The sequence below is a fragment of the Myodes glareolus genome, chromosome 7 (assembly GCF_982192425.1).
Source record: "Myodes glareolus chromosome 7, mMyoGla1.1, whole genome shotgun sequence".
Taxonomy (NCBI): Eukaryota; Metazoa; Chordata; class Mammalia; order Rodentia; family Cricetidae; genus Myodes; species Myodes glareolus.
The window spans coordinates 14231757-14251522 of NC_142032.1; the positions used below are offsets into that span (position 1 = coordinate 14231757).

Genomic DNA, 19766 nt, shown 5'->3' on the forward strand with positions numbered 1-19766 from the left:
AACGAGCTATTTCCTCCAGTGCTTAGGTCCTGCTGTGTCTCCTTCCGATCAGCAATTCATTCATTTAAAATAAAATGTTACCAAGCACCCATTTAGTATCAGACGGGCAGTTTGGTTTTCCAGGTGACAAGAGAGGGTAGAGTCGTGTAGTGTCGGGGTGAGAGCAAGACAGTGCCGATGGAGCAAGCAGATGACAATCGCAAAGACAAAGTGCACCAGGCAATGACATGATTCCTAAGCAAGCGAGCGATGAGGTGGACCCAGGGCAGAGCGTTAGCGGGGTGGTCAGAAAAAGCCTCCCCTGGATGGTAAAACCAATCTATTATGGTAGTTAAGGAAGGGCCTGGCTGATGAAAGAGACCTTGGCAAGATCAATAAAGACCCTATGTCTTCAGACAGAGAGGTGGCCCCATAGATCAGTCCCCAATACGTCCATCATTGACCCAACCTTATGATAGCCAGACCTAGCTGGTCCCCAAGTTACTTCACAGCGCTGCTGTCTAAAAGGGGAGCCCCCCCCACCAACACACTGGGGAACCCTCTTTCCTTCCTCTTCCCTGCTTCCTCTTCTGTTCACGGCTTCCTCTCCTTTCCTTGGCATCCTTCCCTTCCTCCTCACCCGTGGCTTTTCCGCTACAGCCTGCACCACCAGTGTCCAGAGTGATGACCTCTTGCATAAAGACTGCAAGTTCCTGATTCTGGAGAAAGACAACGTGCCTGCCAAGAAGGAGATGGAACTCTTGATCATGACCAAGGACAGTGGGAAGGTCTTCACTGCCTCCCCTGCCAGCATCTCTTCAAGTAAGTCAGAGCCTGGGTGCCGTGGGCTTCGAAAGGGCAGACTATACAGGAGGCCCAGGGCCCTCACAAGGCGGATGGAGCCGAGTTAGTCGTCAAGCCACCAGGATTCCATTTTGATGGAGAAATACCTGCTGGACCTGCCTTGAATGCAGATAAGCTAGGAAAACACGGGAGCTCCCACAGGGAGTGTGTGGACAGTGGGAGTCCAGCCACAGCCCCAGAGAAGGAGATTAGCCCAGGAACACTAGACTAGCTTCCTATCAGGCTAACCTGGGTCTTCCCAGGATGGAGGGGATTTGAGCAGGCAGGAAGAGTGGAGAGACAGGTTGGGGGTGGGGACGGGGGGCTAGACCAGGTTGTCACTGGTTCTGCGCACAGCTTCTTTTTCAGAAGACACCCTGAAAAAAGAAAAGCAGGCTGCATATGTGGCTGACACCTGCCTAAAGGCAGATATAAATGGTAAGAGAAATCCGACCCTGCCCACCTAACGAAATAAAGCCACACCTCATTTCTCTGTCTTCTGGGACCACAACGCTCAGAGTCCACTAGTAGTCCCCAAGAATGTGTTAGGAACATAGGATCCAGCCCTCCTCGGACTTGCTGGGTGGGAGGCCACAGCTTTTACGTGGAAATGTGTGTGTGTATGTGTGTTCCTGTGTGTATGGGTGCACATATGCATGGGTAAACACGTGTGTGGGTGCAGGTGGGGGGTACACCATGTGGGGTACACTGCGTGGGTTCATGTGTAGAGGGTGCATGTGTGGGGGTGCCCTGTGTGAGGGTTCACATGTGTATGGGTGCATGCGTGTGGTTGTGTGTGGGAGTACAAGTATGTGTGCGCGTGTGCTTTTCCAGTCCTCGAGTTCAACTCCCAGCTTGTGTTTGTACTTTTAGGAGACCTAAATGCTGCGTCCACAAAGAGCAAGGTCACCTCAGTAGGTGAGTAAGAATGGGGGACCCTGCTGTGAAAGATCTGTGTGGTTGGCCATAGTTAGCGGGACAGAGGTGGCCCTTGCCAGAGCCTGTGCATACATGAGCTACCCAGATCTGGCCTCCTACAGGCTCAAAAGGGAGAAAGATGGAAAATGGGAGTGGACAGGCTGCGGTCACAAAGATGATGCTCCAGGACCCCCTACGTGGCTCCTAATGGCCAGCCGCCACGGTCCCCGAGGCCCAGAGTCTCCCACCAGGGCAGGCACAACACAGCAGGGCCAGGATGATCGTCCTGTGCTTGCTCCAGCCCTCTGCCCTTTCCTCCCCTCCTCCTTCACCTTGTGAGAGAAGTGCATGAAGTTCCCACCTCCTAAGACAACTGCCAGCCCATACCTTTTAAAATATAATTTTAGGTTTATGGGACTAAGTGGGAACCACCAAAGGTGAGCTGTGTCTAGTGAGGCTTAGTGACTAGAGATGGGGGTTTAGGCCTAATCAGAGGTAGGCATCGTGCGTGCATGTGACGCTCCTAACAATGAAGATGTTTTAAAGATGCGCTAGGGCTGCATCTTCCTCTCCTTAAGAATCTCGTTTAACCCTTTTACGAAGCAGGTCATCTTTTAACCTCATTTTATAAAAATTGTCATGTCAAGAGTCACACAGCCCGCCAGGTGGTGGTGGTGCACGCCTTTAATCCCAGCACTTGGGAGGCAGAGAAGGCGGATCTCTGTGAGTTCGAGGCCAGCCTCCAGGACAGGCTCCAAAGCTACAGAGAAACCCTGTCTCGAAAACAAAAACGAAAAAGAAAAAAGAAAAAAAAAGTCGCACAGCCAAATCCCAGGGTTTTCAGACTTCCTTTCCATTCGTATCTCTCTGCTCATGAAAAGCCACACAAACTCAAACCCTCCGGAACCAGACCCACATGACGTCACCAATTTGAAGGGAGACGACGGGAGCATCCTGAATTCAACTCATCCTCCCTGTTTTTTTTCCACAGAAAACCACAGCTATGACCGAGGGGGCGGTGGTGGTGGAGGCAAAGGCGGCGGTGGAGGCGCCGCCAGTGGTGTTGGTGGTGCCGGCGGCGGTGCCGGTGGTGGAGGAACATGGGGGGCTGCGCCTGCCTGGTGCCCCTGCGGCTCCTGCTGCAGCTGGTGGAAGTGGCTGCTGGGCCTGCTGCTTACCTGGCTGCTGTTGCTGGGTCTGCTCTTCGGCCTTATTGCTCTGGGTAGGTGCCAAGGTCACAGAGCCTGAACGAAGTCCCTGAAGTCCCTGAAGTCCCCAGCCCTTCTCACCCTTCTTAGACAGGAAACGGCAAGCAGTCCTGAGTGTTAGGGCCAAGGAGCTGGAGATTGCTACCCAGCGCAAAGACCGTTTTCCTACAGAGAGGAAACAGCCCCTGGAGGCATCTGGTCCAAGTCTCAAGGTCACTAAGCAGGACACTGGGAATCTGAGGTCCTGGCTCCACCCTCGGCTCCTGCACTGATGGCCTTTAGGGCCTCACTGCCTTCTGGTCCTTTCAACCTTTATCTTTCCTGAGCATCTCCATCCTTTTCCCTGTTTCCTCTCTCTCCACCTCCCAGAGGAAGGAGAGCCAGCCTTGTATTCAGCTTGGGTAGTGACAGAGCCAGGCTTCCCTGAAACTCAGGAGGATGTTAGCGCCTATTGACCACAAGGATTTTCTCTGCACGAGTATTCCTGAAATATGTGCCCAGAAGTGTGCAGAAGCCCCTCCCCCCAGCCCAGGGCCCCAGGGCAAGAGCCAGACCCAGTCCTCACGGACGGTCCTTGTGTGTCCGTCACAGCGGAGGAGGTGAGGAAGCTCAAAGCCCGGGTGGACGAGCTGGAGAAGACCAGGGTGCACTATTCCGAAGACAAGATAGAGAGAAGTAGCAAGGACCGCCTTCTGAGTGAGGCACCCGGCCTGGGACCTGCATTAGGCAAAGCTGAGCTGGATGGCCGCAGCCAGGAGGTGATCTGGCTGTTCGTGAGGGACAAGCTGATGAAAGAACAGGAAAACGGTGAGAGCAGGCCAGAAACAAGGCCAGCCAGCCCAGAACTTGGGGCCTGGGGGGTCTTAGGCTTGTCCTGGGGACACTCCTCGGCCTCTCTTCTTCTCCCATCCTATCCTCCATCACCCTAAGAGACAAGACGGAGCTGGGCTGGGATCCCCGCTCTTGTTTGGGTGGTGGTGGTGGTGGTGTGTGTATGTGTTACTGACTGACTGACTCAAGGTCTGTTCTTTTTTGTAGGAAATCTCAGAGGAAACCCTGGTCCAAAAGGTATTGGGGTGATCCAAGCTTTCCCTTGCTCTCATATCTGCAGGGGAGGCGTGATTTCCCGGGATTGGAATCCTTTTCTCTTTATCCAAATGGGAGAGTGCAGATACCACCTGTCTGTCAGGAAGCTGGGAGTTAACTTTCCAGTCCGACCTCACAGCAGGGTTGGGAGCCTAGGCACTGTCCTAGGAGAAGCCTAGAGGTCTGCGCAGGAGGGCCCTAACAGGGCCCTGTCTTCTCACCATGATATGTGGTTCACATGTCGGCAATGACCCTGAAACATGGGTGAGAAAGCAGCTCTTGGTTAATATACCATCTCACAGTATCTGTCTTTCTGGTTTTAGGTGACATGGGGAGTCAAGGCCCTAAAGGTAACTAACTATTCCAAAGACGATTTACCTTAAGCCCTGGGGAAGAGGGGGTTAAAGCAAGCAGAAAAATCCTCAGGCTGAGAAAGGCCTTTTAATAAGTGGTAGTCGGCACCTGCCTGAGGAGGGAGCTGCCCGTCCTGTTGCCCCTCGCTGGACCCAAAGCAGCTTACCCTGAATCGTATCATGAGCGTCTTGTCAACTCTAGAGGGGGAAGGAACTACATAAAGACCCTGGCCCCTCCCAGAACCTCCCAGAATCTCTGATTAAGTGGATGTGGATGGGCCCAGGAACCTTCTGTCATCATCACGCAAGGGACCCTGAACTCAGAAAGGCCTAAGAAAGGCCCACCTCCATCCCTGGCTCCGTTCTAACTCACTCGGATATATAAGAGACCCCAGGCAGGAACTGGGTTCCTCCATTTGCCTGCCCTTCTCCCCTGTGTAGCTCCTTCATGGTTCCCACACACTTCCAACCTCAGTACACACCCTGGATCCCTACCTAAGTCCACCTCCCAAGATTTACAATTTGACAGCCATCCTGACCCTGTTTGGGATGGGAGCTGGCGGTTCTGGAGTCCAGCCTGATGAGTCAGGTAATATACAGGACTCCCGTGTACAGCAGAACTCAGGAAAACACCGTATTCCCACTCCAATTATGTCCCAAGCAACTCATGGAACCCAGTGATAGAAAAATGTATTTGTGGTTTTAGCAACAATTTGAACGTAACTGGATGTATTTGCTCTCTGGAAGTTCCAACCGAACCTTCTAGTGGCTCCTTAGGGGACCAGGCCATGTTCTCCATCTGATGTCTCCTTTTCTTTCACCCCTACAGGAGACCGAGGCCTCCCTGGGATGCCAGGTATGTAACCTGCAGTGATTACACACCTCTCGTGTTGGGCTGGGTACGCTCAGTCGTAGCTGCCAGCTTCTGGAGGAAGTACACGCTGGGGTCTTCTTATATATCCGCAGGTATTTCTGGGCCCCTAGGCCACCCAGGCCCAGAAGGACCAAAGGGACAGAAGGGCAGTGTTGGTAAGACCCCCCTTTCTACCCGTTTGTTTCCTCTTCGCTCTTTTTTTTAAGGATTAAGGAGGTCTTGTTTTAGAAGACAACAATGACCATAACAGAGAAAGGTGGGGAGTTAAATAGGGAATTTGAAGAGGGAGAGGCTGTGGCCGGCTTAAGACCTAAGGACACATTCTGAGCAGAGGGGGCAGCCAAAGCCAAGGCCCCAACAGCAAGTTCAAAGAACACTGGGTAGATAAGGAAGCTGGGCGCTAAAGAGGCAGAAGGGGTGGCCTCGGGCAGCAAGCCACTTGGGGTCTCAGGGTAAAGCCCACATAAAGTACTCCTGGTGTACTGCGGAGCCGCTTGCAGATTTGGGACAAAGACAGGTGGATTTTACATGCTCACTGGGTCACTCTGGTCCTGAGTTGAGCAAGGCTTCAAAGCAAGACTAACAACAGAGGCCTAAAAGAGGCTCTGGGCTATCACTCGGCTGTGGAGGGGCTGTCCGTGGGCCCTGGCATGGGATTCTAACTGTGAGGCTGGCCATGTCCATCTTTAGGAGATCCTGGCATGGAAGGACCCATAGGCCAGAGAGGACTAGAAGGCCCCATGGGACCTCGTGGTGAACCTGGGCCTCCTGGGTCTGGAGAGAAAGGGGACAGAGGTAAGAGGTGACGCCTTTGTCTAGAGGACTAGCTGCATCCTTCCTTCCTTCTGCACGCTTTGGGGCGGCCTGGGCCGAGCACTTGCGGAGGTGGATGGTGGAGAAGCTTGTACTAAATCCTGTAGAGACATCACTAACGATGGAGTATGGCCAGGCTAAGAAACAGGCTGTGATCTGGGGACTTAACCAGAGAAAGAGTCTCAGGGATGTGACCTTTCCAGAAAGGGTGAGGAGCAAAGCCAGGTCAAGGTAGAGAACAGAGGGCAGCAGAACCAGGAGCACAGCCAGGTGTGGGTGAAGGTGAAGCTCCCTGGCCTCTGCGGGCTGGGACTCAGCAGGGCCAAAGGCAGAAGGCCTGAGTCAGAAGCCTAGCACCTCAGAGGGCTGGGGAGGTTTGGAACTCAGTTCTTTAACCATGAGATTGACTTTATAGGGAAAGTGAGAAGGGCACCAGGAGCTGTTTGGTGCCAGAACACTGAAGGGAAGCTTTCGGAGCCACGTTCTCCTAAAAAAATAAAAGGGTCGCTCAAGTAAAGTCACTGCTGGACCCTCTAACGTACAGTCCTCGCAAAGACCCACATGGCCTTTAGACAGTATTTGTTGAGCGCTATCTATGTACCAGACCTCTCTGGGCGGGAAATGAAGGTTATGACTGAAGAGTGGTCTCGCAGGGGTACCAAATGGTCCCTGACTCATTGGCAGAGTGGAAAATCTCACTTCCAAACCTGACTGACAAACTGAGGTGTGGGCCTTTCTCAGCATGTTTCGTCTATCTCTCCTCAGGGATTGCTGGAGAACAAGGCCCTCGGGGCCTTCCGGGTGTCCCAGGTTCTGTGGGTCCCAGAGGTATGTCAGAAAGACCACCCCAAGCTTGCAGGGAGGGTCCACATTCAGAGGAGCAGGTCCTGGGCTCTCCAAGACTTGTACAAGATGGCCACAAAGTTTTCTTCAAAAAGGGAGTTCTGAGTGTCAAGATTCTGGGCTACAATTCTGACTTTATAGTGGGGCTTGGGACATGTTTCTGTTTCCATTCAGTGGCCACATTAAGTGGTGTCTAAGTAACTGGATGGATTATACAAAGACCCAGAAACCTGATGATACCCTGCCCTGACTGGGACCCAGATACACACACAATGCAGCAAGTCCTTGATGGCCAGCTGCAGCCTCTTGTCTTCACCTCAGATCTGCCCTCAGGATCTTAGGAAGAAGCGAATGTCTCTGGACCCTGCCAAGCTCTGGCCTCCCCTAAAGGGAGGACATGATACTAGGGTCAGCACCGAACCCTCTGGTGTACTGTCTTAGCAAGGACCCACAAGGCCCTCATACTTCGCCTGCCCTTGACACTAGGGTAAGTTGGCCCAGCTAGTCCATGGTCTCCTGATTGTCTCTCCCCTGTTTCTCAGGTCCCAATGGCTCTCCTGGTCCCCAGGGACCCCCAGGTAAGTGTGCTGCTTCTTGTGAAAATCCTCTGCTTCTGTGGTAAAGAAAGCGCTGTGAAAGGGAAAACCAAACATTTTTAAAAGCCAAAGAAGTGGTTACAGAGAGAAGCCTACTGTATATACAAAATGAAAGTCCACAGTGTACCCTGTGGCGAGCTTGGGTGTCCTGGCAGGTCCTGTCCAAATCATGTCTGGACTGGTATCAGGCCTGAGACCTCCCAGCAACTTCTCCAATAGGAAGCTCCCATCCTGCCTCTGCTTTGTCCCATCGGGACAGGTAGCCATGTGCTACCCCGAGAGCTTGAGCTGCAGGCGGTGTCCCTGTTAGGATCCTTTGGGGAGTCTAATCCCGAGCCTGGTAACTAGCAGGGACAAGGAATGTGGGCCAGGGTGGGCCAGCAAGAGCAGGGTGAGATGAGGAGTCCGTGGGAAGCAGGCCTCGACTTCATGTGTGCATCTGTGTGTGCACACACAAATATGCATGTGTGTCCATCCCTTCCAAAGATGGGACGCTCATCTGATTGTCTGTTTTCCTCTGTGGGGCAGGCTCTGTGGGTCCCCAAGGACTCCGAGGTGAAGTGGGACTCCCTGGTGTCAAAGGTAAGCTGGGGGAGGAGCAGGGAGTCAAAGGACTCTGTGGAGACCTCTCATTCAAGAGGGAAGTCGGGGTTCAGGGCTCAGAGAGAGCTGATGGACATGACCCACAAGCCACGAAGTGTATGAAGGGGGAGGTGAAACCAAGATGGACGGGAAACTGTCATCAGAGTCAGGCAATGACCCTTCCTGGTCATCCCCACATGAACTTCCCCACCAAGGTATCTGTTTCCCTTGCAGGTGACAAAGGACTTATGGGACCACCAGGCACCAAAGGTATACTGTTCCCACCGCCGCTCACTCTGCTCCCAGGCACCCAGACAAAGCCTGTGCACAGGATCCAAGAGCACATATGAGTCTGGCTCCTGGGCTCTGGGGACGAGAGGGAGCTGAGAGTTCATTCTTCTCCTCAGAAAGAGAAACTGAGGCACAAAAAGGGGAACACAGTACCCACATCACATAGGCAGGGTTGGGTGCTCTCCATGGTGGTGAGGCGGCACATTGCCAGTTGTCTGCCCTCTGGTTTTGCCCTCCTTGTGCCCAGGACACCTGTGTGTGCCCACAACAGAGGTTGTGGGGAACCAGTTGGTGGGTGGATGGTGGGTGGGTTGTGGGTGGGTGGGTGGAGGGTGGATGGAGGGTGGACAGAGGGTGGGTGGCTCCTCTAGCTTCATCAATGCAGGGACTTCCCCAGCATCCTGCTGCAGCTGCCTCACGGGGCCCCAGTCATGGGGGAAGATGGCTTCCCTTGCTTTCAGCTAATGCTTCCTTTTCCATTCCCGTATTTGTTTTAGGTGACCAGGGTGAGAAAGGACCCAGAGGCCTCACAGGTCAGTCCAACCCAGGAATTTAACTCATTTGCAATCTGTTAAGATCTAGCAGTCACCAGAAGTGGGACAAACACAAAAAGATGGGGGTTGAGCATGAATCCAGATGGAATCCATCTAGCCTCGATTTGTGTCTGTTTGGTGCAAAGGTTATACCTGTCTAGGTTTTTTGGAAATCTGACTGGGAAAATTAAGAATCAATTCCCAAAGCAGCACAAAGCCTGCACAGCTGGCCCTCTCAGCTGCTCACCTCCTGCCTGCTGCACGGAAGTCATAATGCTTTGACCACAAAGGGTAGCTTGCTGTTTCCAAGGAGATCAGACTTATACACAAACTTCCGGACCAGTCTGAGCCTGCTGCCCATGGGGTGGAGGGGATAGGCGGTCCTGACCGTGGCATCAAGGCAGAGGGTGTCTCTCTCAGCTCCTCTGGAGGAGGAGAAGCAGGCATATGCATTCTACCAGGGTAGGAAGCAGGCATAGCTTGTCAGCCTCTGGCAGCAGGTCCTTTGTCCTTTGCAGGGGAACCTGGCATGCGAGGTTTGCCTGGAGCCGTGGGTGAACCTGGAGCCAAAGGCGCAATGGGTAAGTGCCCACAAAGTCAGGAGACGGTTCTGAACTGGACACCCTCCTGGGCTCTATAGCCATAGTTTTCTGGGAATTTCTCCCCGCTCTGGAATAAGCAAGGTCCTTCCTTCCTGGTGACTTTCTGTCTGCTAAGAACTGAGAGGGACCCAAGTTTGGTGAACCCCCAGTAGCCCACCTCAGGTGTAGTGTCAAAGCCAGATCCAGACCACCACCTTTTGACTAGCCATTACTAAGGAGCCTATGCCAGGAGAGGGAAGCACCGGGAAGCCTGGCCTCAGGCTTGAGTCCCAGAGAAGCTCAAGCCCCACCAATGAGAATGAGGCCCTCACACCTCCATTCACTTAAGGAGACATTAGTAAATGCTTACTGCCCACAGGACAAGTAAACTACTGGCAAGGGGCACAGCTCGCCCCCTCAAGTTACCACAAAGCTTGTGACGGGTGACAGGGACCGTGAGAGGCACAGAGAAGGAGAATACAGTCAGAGAAGGGATTATGGAGGGCAAAGGAAGTGGCATTTCAGATGTTCCTAAACATTTAGGAAGCATTTCCTTGTGGCCACTTTGGAAAACTATCCCTGCCGAGGAGACAGAGGTGTGGCTAGTGAGACAGGTCCCAGAGGGCTCCACTTTAGAAGGTCAGCGGTTAGAATTAAGCTTAGAGCAGAGGTGACAAGGGCCTAAAGGGCCTCAGGTAGTGGGGACAGTGTGTCCTGGACCATTCCCAGCCGGGGAATGCTGTGAAAAGGAGGCTGTACCCGGGGTACCCCACAACAAAGCTTCTGAGCTTGACAGCCACAGTGATAGCTACATAAGCCTTCCAGCTAGGACGCCATGCACTCCAGACTTACAAGGACAGAAGAGAGAGGGTCACAGAACTACCCCCAAGAGTGTCTGACAGACTTCGCTTTTCTGCTTTACCAGGTCCTTCTGGCCCTGATGGACAGCAAGGCCCCAGAGGTTAGTCACTGCTCGGTGGTCGTCAGTCTCACCAGCCACCTGTGTCCGCCCCTCCCTGCTCTTCCTTCACCCCCACAAGCATACCTGGGCCCTTCATCCTAATGACAAAGAGGCACCCACCATGTGGCGATGAACACAGTCTGGGTTACCAAGCCTCTTCCTGCCTATCTGCCAGCATGTCACTCAGGAAAACCCTTTGACTCAGATGTGCTTTCCCGAGGGAAAGGCATCCCCATTTTTCATGCTCTCTGCAGGTGAGCAAGGCCTGACAGGAATGCCTGGAACCCGAGGCCCACCAGGACCCTCTGGAGACCCAGGAAAGCCAGGTAACGGACAGGATACGGAAGCCACAGTCTTTTGAGTGTGTGTGTGTGCATCTCAGGCATGCTCAGGTGTGTATGTGCACTCTCGAGGATGCGGTAGGCTCACGGGTGCTTCATCGTGTGTGTGCATAAGCCTTATCCCGTCACCCTCTGCTGCTTGGCGGAGGACTCAACAGCAAGTTGTGCTGACTGATGTGGGCCCAGCATCGGTCATCGAGTCTGGACATTTGGGAAAGAGAGACTAACAGATGAACGCTGGTTCTAGGAAGGGACGAGGGTGCGCTTAAAGTTGCAGACCTGAGCAGCCGGGCAATGGTGGTGCACGCCTTTAATCCCAGCACTCGGAAGGCAGAGGCAGGCAGATTTCTGTGAGTTCAAGGGCAGCCTGGTCTACAAGCAAGTCCCAGGACAACCAGACCTGTTACACAGAGAAACCCCCTGTCTCAAAAAACAAACAAAAAAATTGCAGACTTGAACTCAACCTCATATCTTGCCCAAGCTTTTCCCTGTCTCCTCTCCTGGGGCTGTGCCTAGGCCTTCACCAGTATCTACCAATCAAGAGAAGCCTTCTTAGTATCTCCACTGAGGGCCAGACAGCAGGATTCTCGGGTCTGTGGGAAGAGCAAATCAGAGGCAGGCAAGGCGACCATTTCCCCAGGCTCTGAGAGCACAGGACCCCTGACTCCTGGGCTGGTGCCTAGGTGAACTGTAATGGAGGGAATGGTGGGAGCACTTGGCATCGTGTATGCGTGTGTGTGTGTGTGTGTGTGTGTGTGTGTGTGTGTGTGTGTGTAGCTTTCTGGGTTCCTGGCTCTCTATATTCCTGAACCATCTATGAACCCGAATGGGCTTATATCCATTTCCATGATGATTCATAACAGTAGTAAAATTACAGTTATGAAGTAGCAGCGAAAATAGTTTTGTGGTTGGGGGTCAGCGCGGCATGAGGAGCTGTGTTAACAGGATGCAGCATTGCAGCGTTAGGAAGGTTGAGAACCGCTGGCTTAGGAGCATTTCACTGCAAAACTCAGAGCTGCCCCCTGCCGAGTGTCGAGGACTCTGGATTGTACCACTGTGAGGCTTGTCCTCCCGTGTCCTCTGACCCCTTTGGCTGTCATGCACACCAGCTCCTGCTGGCAAGGCTGTGACTCCTCGGCAACACTCCTTCACCCTTCAACTCTTGGCCCTGTGTCTTCTTTCCTGCAGGTCTCACAGGACCCCAAGGACCTCAGGGTGAGTCACCCAGTCCCTCCCAGCTGCCAGACACCTTGGCCAGTGCCTCTGGTCATGTGAGCCTGACTTCAGCTCACAACTCCAGCAACACAGACTCAGGCTCTGTCATAGTGAGTTCTGAGAAGCACCATAAGAAAAAAGCACACACAGAACAATCTAGACGGCTTTCTGGTGTCAGTGATGTCAGATCCTGTTCATGCTGGGTTCTGTCCCCATCTGGTGCAGGGATGCCCAGGAGAAGACCCAAGCCTCAAGGACTCTGCTGGCCAGGAATTCTCTTAGCCAGCTGACCCAGGTTCTCCTGTGGCATGGAGGGAGCACGTGCTGCCCCGCATGGCACTGGCTCTCGGGGTTCCCTCGGGGACGATGGCTGTGTTAAAGCCCCTCCTGTAAAACCTGCTTGGTTTTTATTATCTTCACCACGCCCAGGCCCTAATTTTCTAAAGGCAACTGGACAAAGATTCATAGTGAAATCGAGTCCAGGCTACCCAAAGGTCTGAGCTGCTGCTGCTCTGGACAGGACAGGTCCTGCCCTAGACAGGGAAAGGGACAATGGCAGCTTTGCAACCCAGGGGGTCGGAATCCCCCAGAGCTTCTGCCTGCTTCAACCCATGCCTGCTGTGCCTCCATTGCCCAGACACAGACAGGGCTCTGGGTGAGAGCCCCTCACTCTCACTCGGGGTACTCAAGGCAAGACCTGAGTCCTGCTGCCTGGATCAGGCAGCCAGGGTGGCCCAGCTGAGAGGCAGACCGCTGGCTACTGCCAGAGAGAAGAGAGGGAGGAGGGCAGACACTCACAACCGCCTGCCAGGCTTTGGTCATCCTGACTGACTTGTGTTTAATCACATTAGGACTTCCTGGGAGCCCTGGCCGACCGGGGACTAAAGGTATGTGGCTTTTCCCAAGAAGGTTTTTTTTTGGGGGGTTTTTTCCTTTTCATCAGCCATTTTTACAGCTGGGAGGGGCTGGCAAGAAGGAGAGCTGCTCTGACCAGAGCCTGGACCAACAGTGGCATCTAGTGGCTCCGACTGAAGGCGGGATGGTGGGAGTTCTGAGATTTGTGCAGAGCCCTCCTGGCCCTGAGTCCTCAGGCACCTGCTCTCGCCAGCTATCCATTCTCAGACTAAGACTCATTTTCGTGTTCCCAGGTCCCTGGGGCAGGAAGATAGGACAGGAAGCTGCTTCTCCCCAAGTTTTCCAAGCCCTTGTTTGCCGCTAAAATACCCCTGTCACCTAGGCTCCGTCCCCCCTGACCTGATGCTTTCTGAGACCAGAGCCACCCTTGGTCTCATCCTCCACCCTGTCCCAGGTGTGGCCAAGGATGTCAGAAACAGCTGTCTACACGGGAAGGAAGGAGTGTTTCCACCCCGCTAACAAAGTCAAAGGACTGAAAGGGGTCTGGTTAGTGCAGTGGTTGGCACAATGCTGTACCGCCTGAGCATATGGTGACACTCTAATTCAGTCCTGCCGCACATCAGACCCCAGCCCTGAGCAAGGCCAGGAATGCAGGGACTCAGGGACACACACTGTCTCCACGCTCCTGAACCCTGACATTCTGGCCACAAGCACTCATGGTCACCCTAGAAAAAAAAAATTAAAAACTATTATTTCCAATGAGCGGTTGAACCAAAAAGACATTTTGAGGATAAATGAATGTAACCCTTAAAAAATGACAGTTGAGTTCATACTTCCTAGGACAATAAGTTTCTGGTGGCTTCAGTAAGGCCTCATAGATTTAGGGATAGCGCCACAGGCATCCTCGGTGACTTCCTGTACAAGGGGGCTTCAGGCCCTCTTTGAAGGAGATGCACTACAGAGAAAGCTATCAATCTGACTGTGTTCTCAGAACAGACTCAAGTACTTTCTCCTGCTGTGACCTTGACACCCCACTGGAGAAACCTCAGCAAAGCACTGAGAGGAAACCAAAGCCACCCTTTCACTAGGAGTCCCTGGGAGGACCCTGGCCAATGGAGCTACACTCTTTAGTCCGTCCCCTCGCCCCAGGCCAGTCCGCCCCCTCCCCTCGCCCGAGGAACTAGAATGTACACCTGAGGTCGTGGCTTTTAAGTACCCTTTGACCTTCAGAAAAGTTCTCTACCTGTGGCCATCACAGGAAGGAAAGGTGGGGCGGAGGTGTTGAGAAGGAGTCTCCTTTTAGCCCCATTCTCATGGAAGGACGAACTCTCCACAGCCTCGCAGGAAACTCCTCTCTGAGAGACGAGTGATGCTCTGGGCCCTGGGTCTAAGATGAGAGATAAATGCTCAGTTCTCCTGGGCTCCCATCACTATTAAAATCCCATTAGTTTGAGGGCCAGAGAACCACAGGTGGCTCTCCAATGCAATCAGAAACGTGGAGAGTGATTTATCAAGCCGCTGATTGATCCTCTTGTCTACTCTTCTTGTCCTCCCCAGGTGAACCTGGTGCTCCGGGCAGAGTCATGACTGCAGGTAGGCAGCCCGGGAGAGCCCCTCCCTGAGTTCTATTTGCCTGGCCTTCCTGGGCCATCCAGCCTAGCTGGGCCTCAATGTCAGCCGCCAGCAGGTGGGTGGTGCTTAGGGAGGGACAGAGGTGAGCTCTGTGGGTTAGCACAAGGAAGGGGGGAGATGTCAAGGGTGAGAGGCAGAGTCTGGCCTGCCGCCCCTGCGGCCTACTGGGGTGCTGGCACCACTGAAGGGCATGAGTGGGGCTCAGTGTTCCATGTCCCTTCTGTTTCCAGAGGGGTCATCAACAATCACTGTCCCTGGACCTCCCGGACCTCCCGGTGCCATGGGACCCCCAGGACCTCCAGGGACCCCAGGTCAGTCTGTCTGCTTGCTCTACCCCCAGTCAGCAGCATGGGTGCAATGGATTCTAACCACATTTGTTCAAATCCTGACAGCAAGGGCAGGAACTAGGGGAAGAGAGAAAAGGGGGCTCCAGAAAGCCCATGCTCACAATATGGGGACCCTGATGCTACCCTCAGCATCTGCAGATGAGAAGCTGAGACCAGAGTGGGTGAATTACATGCCTAAGGTCACACAGCAACCAACAGCAGGGGAGGCTGTCTGCCCCCAGAGCTGGACCAATCAGAAGGAAGGCTCTTGAACTCTTTGCTTCTTAGAAACACAAATGCCAGTGCTCTGTGAGGGGGAAGTACCCCCCAAATCCTCCAGCAGAGCGAGATGGCTGCAGAAATATGGGGGAAGCCGTGAGTAGGTGGTAGCGTTATTTAAGAGTTTCACTGTCAGGGTCCTGTGAGAGTGCTGTGGTTACAGCTACATAATCTTATAAAATAGATGGTTAAAAACCCTGCTGAAATGAAACAAAACAAAATGCTTGGGAGCCAAGCACTTGAGATTCGTTTCCTGTTTTCCCAAAACCCTTGCTATCTTGTTATGTGTCTTAATTATTTAAAATACTTATATCCAAATTAAGTACATGATTTATACCCAATGCCAGTATGCTCCCGTGAGTGGAGGACATTTGAGAGACACTGATGTCCCCAGCCAGCTCTGCCTACCTTGGGGTCCCCTTCCTGTCATAATCTTACAGGACTGACCTCGGGCCGCTAATCCATCCTGACACAGCCAGCGAGTCCCCGCTCCGGGAGGGAGGACGCCTGTGGATCCCCAAGCCCCCACCCTTTCCTCCACTTCTCCTGTGACCCCTGGAGTGGAGATGTGATTTAGCCTTTTTTGTAATTCATAACTGTTTCCAGGTCCCGCTGGCCCTGCTGGTCTCCCAGGACAACAAGGTATGTCACATCCTGTAAAATCACAGGCTGTGGGCTGAGTCGCGGGGCCATTCTTCCCAGGTGGGGTTGAAGTCCCTGGATGTTAGATAAAGAGGGAGATGTGTGCTTTGGAAGAAATAGCAGGGCCTTTCAGGCTCTTCACCGTGCACAGACTCCACCATGGTGGAAACCACTCCTCTCATCCCTCCCCATTTCTCTGAGAGGGTCGGGGTCCTCAGGAGGCCTGAGGAGGCTCTGTGGTATCCTGGCCAAGGTTAGGCAGACTATTTTCATAGCCTTACTGTTCAGAGATTTCGCCAAGTAATAGAAGAACAGTGAGCTTTGGGAGAACTGACTCAAGTCATCACGGGTTTTGGCCACAGGCCGAAGGAGCAGCCATCAGTGGCCTGGCCCTGCTTCACTTACCACTCTTTCTTTGGTTCAGCTGGAATCAGCCTCTCTTCTCCAGGTCTTGCCCTTCCTTGACTAGGCTCTACCCTGTACCGGTCCCACCTCGGAGGAGGGCAGTATGCACCCTAACTCTGTGTCCTCCCCACAGGCCCACGAGGGGAACCGGGACTTGCTGGTGACTCATTCATAAGCAGTGGTAGCTCCATCTCCGAGGTCCTCTCAGCCCGTGAGTGCAGTCGCTGTCCAGGGCAGTCGTCGCGGGGGAGGGGATGGAAGACGTGACAGTGGTGTCAGGGCCTGGGCAGCTGTACCAGTGAAGTCATTGCAAAGTCTCATGTCACAGTGATCATGTTCCCTGCTCTACCATGGAAGCTGGGAAGAACGGCAGGGTCTGTCTGCCGTGAGGGACACAGTCACACAGATGGGGCAGCTGACAGGCTCTGGGCTTCCAGCAGGACCCAGGTCAGATCAGACCTCGGGAGTGAGTATGGTTGGCAGGACTCACCTTTCTCAGAACAATGATGAGGAGCCTTGGATTCTCAGTCACAGGAGGTCTGACACTTGCGGCCTCCCGTCCACAATCTTTCAAGAGCCCAAGGGGGATTGCAGCTGGGCCTCCCCCCTGAACACTTATGTCGTCGAGACACTAGGGGCTCGTGTTTGGTGGCATCTTACTGAGTCTGAGTCACCCCAGCACCTCTGTGGTGCAGGTCTCAATGACCCTGGTTTCTGGAGGAAACAGACTGAGAGATGGTGAAAAGTTGCCTTGAATTACCAGCTGGCTCTGCAGAAGTGGGGACTGAGCTCTCGTTGGCTGATGCAGAAGTTCACTCCCTTGATATCAGTTTGCAGTCCACCCTGCTTCTGCCTGGGGGGCGTTTCAGCAGATGGGGTCCTAGGGGGTGTTGTGCAATCAGGGCCTGGATGGCAGCCCCAAGACTAGCCATCCTGGTGAGAGATCAAGCATGGTGAAGAGCCTTCAGTTTCTATTCGCTTCCCTCTACAGAAGGTGTTGACTTACGGGGTCCCCCTGGTCCACCTGGCCCACGAGGCCCACCAGGTAAGATCTCGTTGATCTTTGGGAGGTGGGGACATGAACATTTCATGGGAAGTCAGATCCTGCTATCAGGAGTTAACCAGCCCTCTAAGGCCAGCACTTTCTCTGCCTTCTACAGGGCCTTCCATCCCAGGTCCACCAGGACCCAGAGGCCCTCCAGGTGAGAACTGAACTCCTTGCTGGGAGGGGACAAGGACAGGGGAAGTGGGAGACAAGGAGACCCAGAGCCTTGCCCTTCTGGCTCTCAGGAAGAGTGTCCCTGCCTCCTGCCTCAGGCAGAGGGTGCTTGACTGGTCTCCTGGCTCTACTGAGTCCTGGGCTTCTTTACCCTAGGGGAAGGTGTGCCAGGCCCACCGGGACCACCAGGATCTTTCCTGACTGACTCAGGTAGGTTTGGGGCATCCAATCACACCTATTCCTCCCTCAGACCCAGCCTGACTGTGGTCTCAGCAGTAAAACCTTTCTGACTGTCTCCCCATTCTGAATTTTGAGGGGAGAGTGAATACAGAATCCCCCTGTTTTCTGCCGCATGTGGGGAAAATATGCTCCGTCAACGCAGCTACACTGGGAACCTGATTACAAGGAAGAGTCAGGACTGCTCTTGGGAGACCCTAGGGTGACCAGGAGGCCTGGTTCCTGTCCTCAGAGAGCAGGGATTTGATAAAGCAGGAAAGGTGTCCACACACAAATATGAACAACAACGTTAACAAAGATGTATGGAAATAACCTAAGACTAAGCACTAGGCCAGAACAAGGTCCCTGGAGAAGATCCATCCACCCATTATCCCCTCCTACCCACCTGTCTATCTAGTCATCTTTTCATTCAGTCACTTGGCAACCTTTTGAGCATGCAAACATCTTACAAACCCACACGCGTAGGACAGGCCATTGACTGAGCATCTACAGCGTGCCCAGTGCTGTGCCAGCTGCTGCTTCCCCAAAAGCACCTCATCCACACTCCTGCTGTTTCTTTCCTCGCAGAAACCCTCTTCTCTGGCCGGCCGGGTCCACCTGGCCCCCCGGGTCCCAAGGGAGATCAAGGTAAGATCAGTGTCTCGGGGATCCCAGAAACCAGTGTCCTCTGCTCATCTGCCTGGTGGCCAAAGCATTTAGACAGGGCTGGACAGGCAAGGGCACTTCTGCCAAGCTCAGCAGCCTGCAGCGTGGGATGGGAGGAGGAGAGTGGCAGGGTGGTCAGGAACTCTGCCAGCAATCTCCAACTGATGAAGATGCCCCAGGCTGTCTACTCCAACGCCAGCCTCCATCCCTTCTCACAGTATCTGGTGGTAGGTGTCCTTCTGCAAGACCCTCCAGGCCTCAGAGGACATCAGCAAACATCAAACACAACCTGAGGGAGGGGCGAGGTAGCCAGAGCTGACCCCCCAAGAACTCTGAGCTTCTTCAAAGTGCATTTGGTCCACACAAGTAGATCAGAGTCCCTGTGAATAGCTAAGTATGTACAAGACTGAATGAGGTGCTGGTGTGCATGTGCATGTGTGTGCGTGTGTGTGTGTGCGTGTGCGTGTGTGCGTGTGAGTGTGCGTGTGTGTGTGTGTGTGTGTGTGTGTTACTGCTCAGAGAGGGATGCAGGCCCAGCGATTGTGGATTTTAGGGCGCCTTCCCATAGGGAAGCGTGGTATTTTTGAAAGTAAGGCTGCAGTAGACAAGGAATGATTGCTGAGCCACCCACGAAGGGTGCTGAACCTAACTAGGCAGCTGCCTGGAGGAGGTGGTACAAACAGGGCTTCTCGGTTTGGATTGCAGGTGATCCTGGTGTCCCAGGTACTCCTGGCATCCTTGGTGGTCACTCTCATGGTAAGAACTAAAAGAGAATAAAGTTCTTCCTCCTCCAAGTGAGACGGGGGGTTCCAGTGAGGATGGTGATCCCTCCATTCATCTCCTCATCTCTGATTTCCATGGTAGCTCCTTAGAGGCTCTATATGAGCTACCTTTAAAGAGACCACAAACTTGTGGGGGATGGAAGAAAAGGTGCACACGCATCTGTAGTTTGCGGACCATGCCTGGGGACCAAAGCTGAGAATGCAGCAGGCCCTGGGAGCTACAGGTGGTCTGAGAAGAGGGAGGCTGTGAGGCGGTGAGAGACTGCAGAAGGAAAGGGCAGGTCTGCCCTGGGACGGCACCCAGCTCTGCTCCCTTAAAGATGAGGCCTTTCTGTTGGTTAGCCTCCTGTTTTCACTACAGAGAAAGCCTGAAACCAGGCAGGGACACAATGCCTGGGCCCGACCCAGAGTGAAGAAACCTAGTCAGGACCCTTTCTCCTCCCTGCAGATGGATCATTCAGCACTACGTACATGCAGGGCCCACCTGGCCCTCCGGGGCCCCCTGGGCCTCCAGGCTCCTTCAGCGGCTCTGGCCAGGACATCCAGCACTACATCGCAGAGTACATGCAGAGTGAGTGCCCGTCACCCACCTTGGGAAGGAGACTGAGGGAGAAGAAGAAGGGGTGTTGGGGTAGTCATCTATGTGGCAGGCCCACGTCTTCCACCCATGAAGTCTGGCCTGCAGGTCCGAGAGCTAGCCAACATACCTGTCCATAAATATGGTGCA

At 53.7% G+C, this 19766-nt stretch overlaps 1 protein-coding gene across 1 annotated transcript in view; it reads left to right on the top strand.

Annotated features, from left to right (window-relative positions):
- Positions 1-19766, top strand: part of Col17a1 (collagen type XVII alpha 1 chain) — a 43942-nt gene that overhangs the window by 18123 nt on the left and 6053 nt on the right. Inside the window, exons 14-43 of the mRNA XM_085694081.2 lie at positions 640-801; positions 1180-1260; positions 1696-1740; positions 2732-2962; positions 3540-3755; positions 3987-4016; positions 4358-4384; positions 5217-5243; positions 5354-5416; positions 5952-6056; positions 6840-6902; positions 7460-7495; positions 8042-8095; positions 8330-8365; positions 8884-8919; positions 9438-9500; positions 10426-10461; positions 10716-10787; positions 11991-12017; positions 12869-12904; positions 14430-14465; positions 14735-14815; positions 15716-15751; positions 16290-16367; positions 17148-17201; positions 17317-17358; positions 17532-17585; positions 18180-18239; positions 18963-19013; positions 19488-19610. Of these exons, the coding sequence (XP_085550207.2) occupies positions 640-801; positions 1180-1260; positions 1696-1740; positions 2732-2962; positions 3540-3755; positions 3987-4016; positions 4358-4384; positions 5217-5243; positions 5354-5416; positions 5952-6056; positions 6840-6902; positions 7460-7495; positions 8042-8095; positions 8330-8365; positions 8884-8919; positions 9438-9500; positions 10426-10461; positions 10716-10787; positions 11991-12017; positions 12869-12904; positions 14430-14465; positions 14735-14815; positions 15716-15751; positions 16290-16367; positions 17148-17201; positions 17317-17358; positions 17532-17585; positions 18180-18239; positions 18963-19013; positions 19488-19610 (2061 nt within the window). The remainder of the gene's footprint in view (positions 1-639; positions 802-1179; positions 1261-1695; positions 1741-2731; positions 2963-3539; positions 3756-3986; positions 4017-4357; positions 4385-5216; positions 5244-5353; positions 5417-5951; positions 6057-6839; positions 6903-7459; positions 7496-8041; positions 8096-8329; positions 8366-8883; positions 8920-9437; positions 9501-10425; positions 10462-10715; positions 10788-11990; positions 12018-12868; positions 12905-14429; positions 14466-14734; positions 14816-15715; positions 15752-16289; positions 16368-17147; positions 17202-17316; positions 17359-17531; positions 17586-18179; positions 18240-18962; positions 19014-19487; positions 19611-19766) is intronic.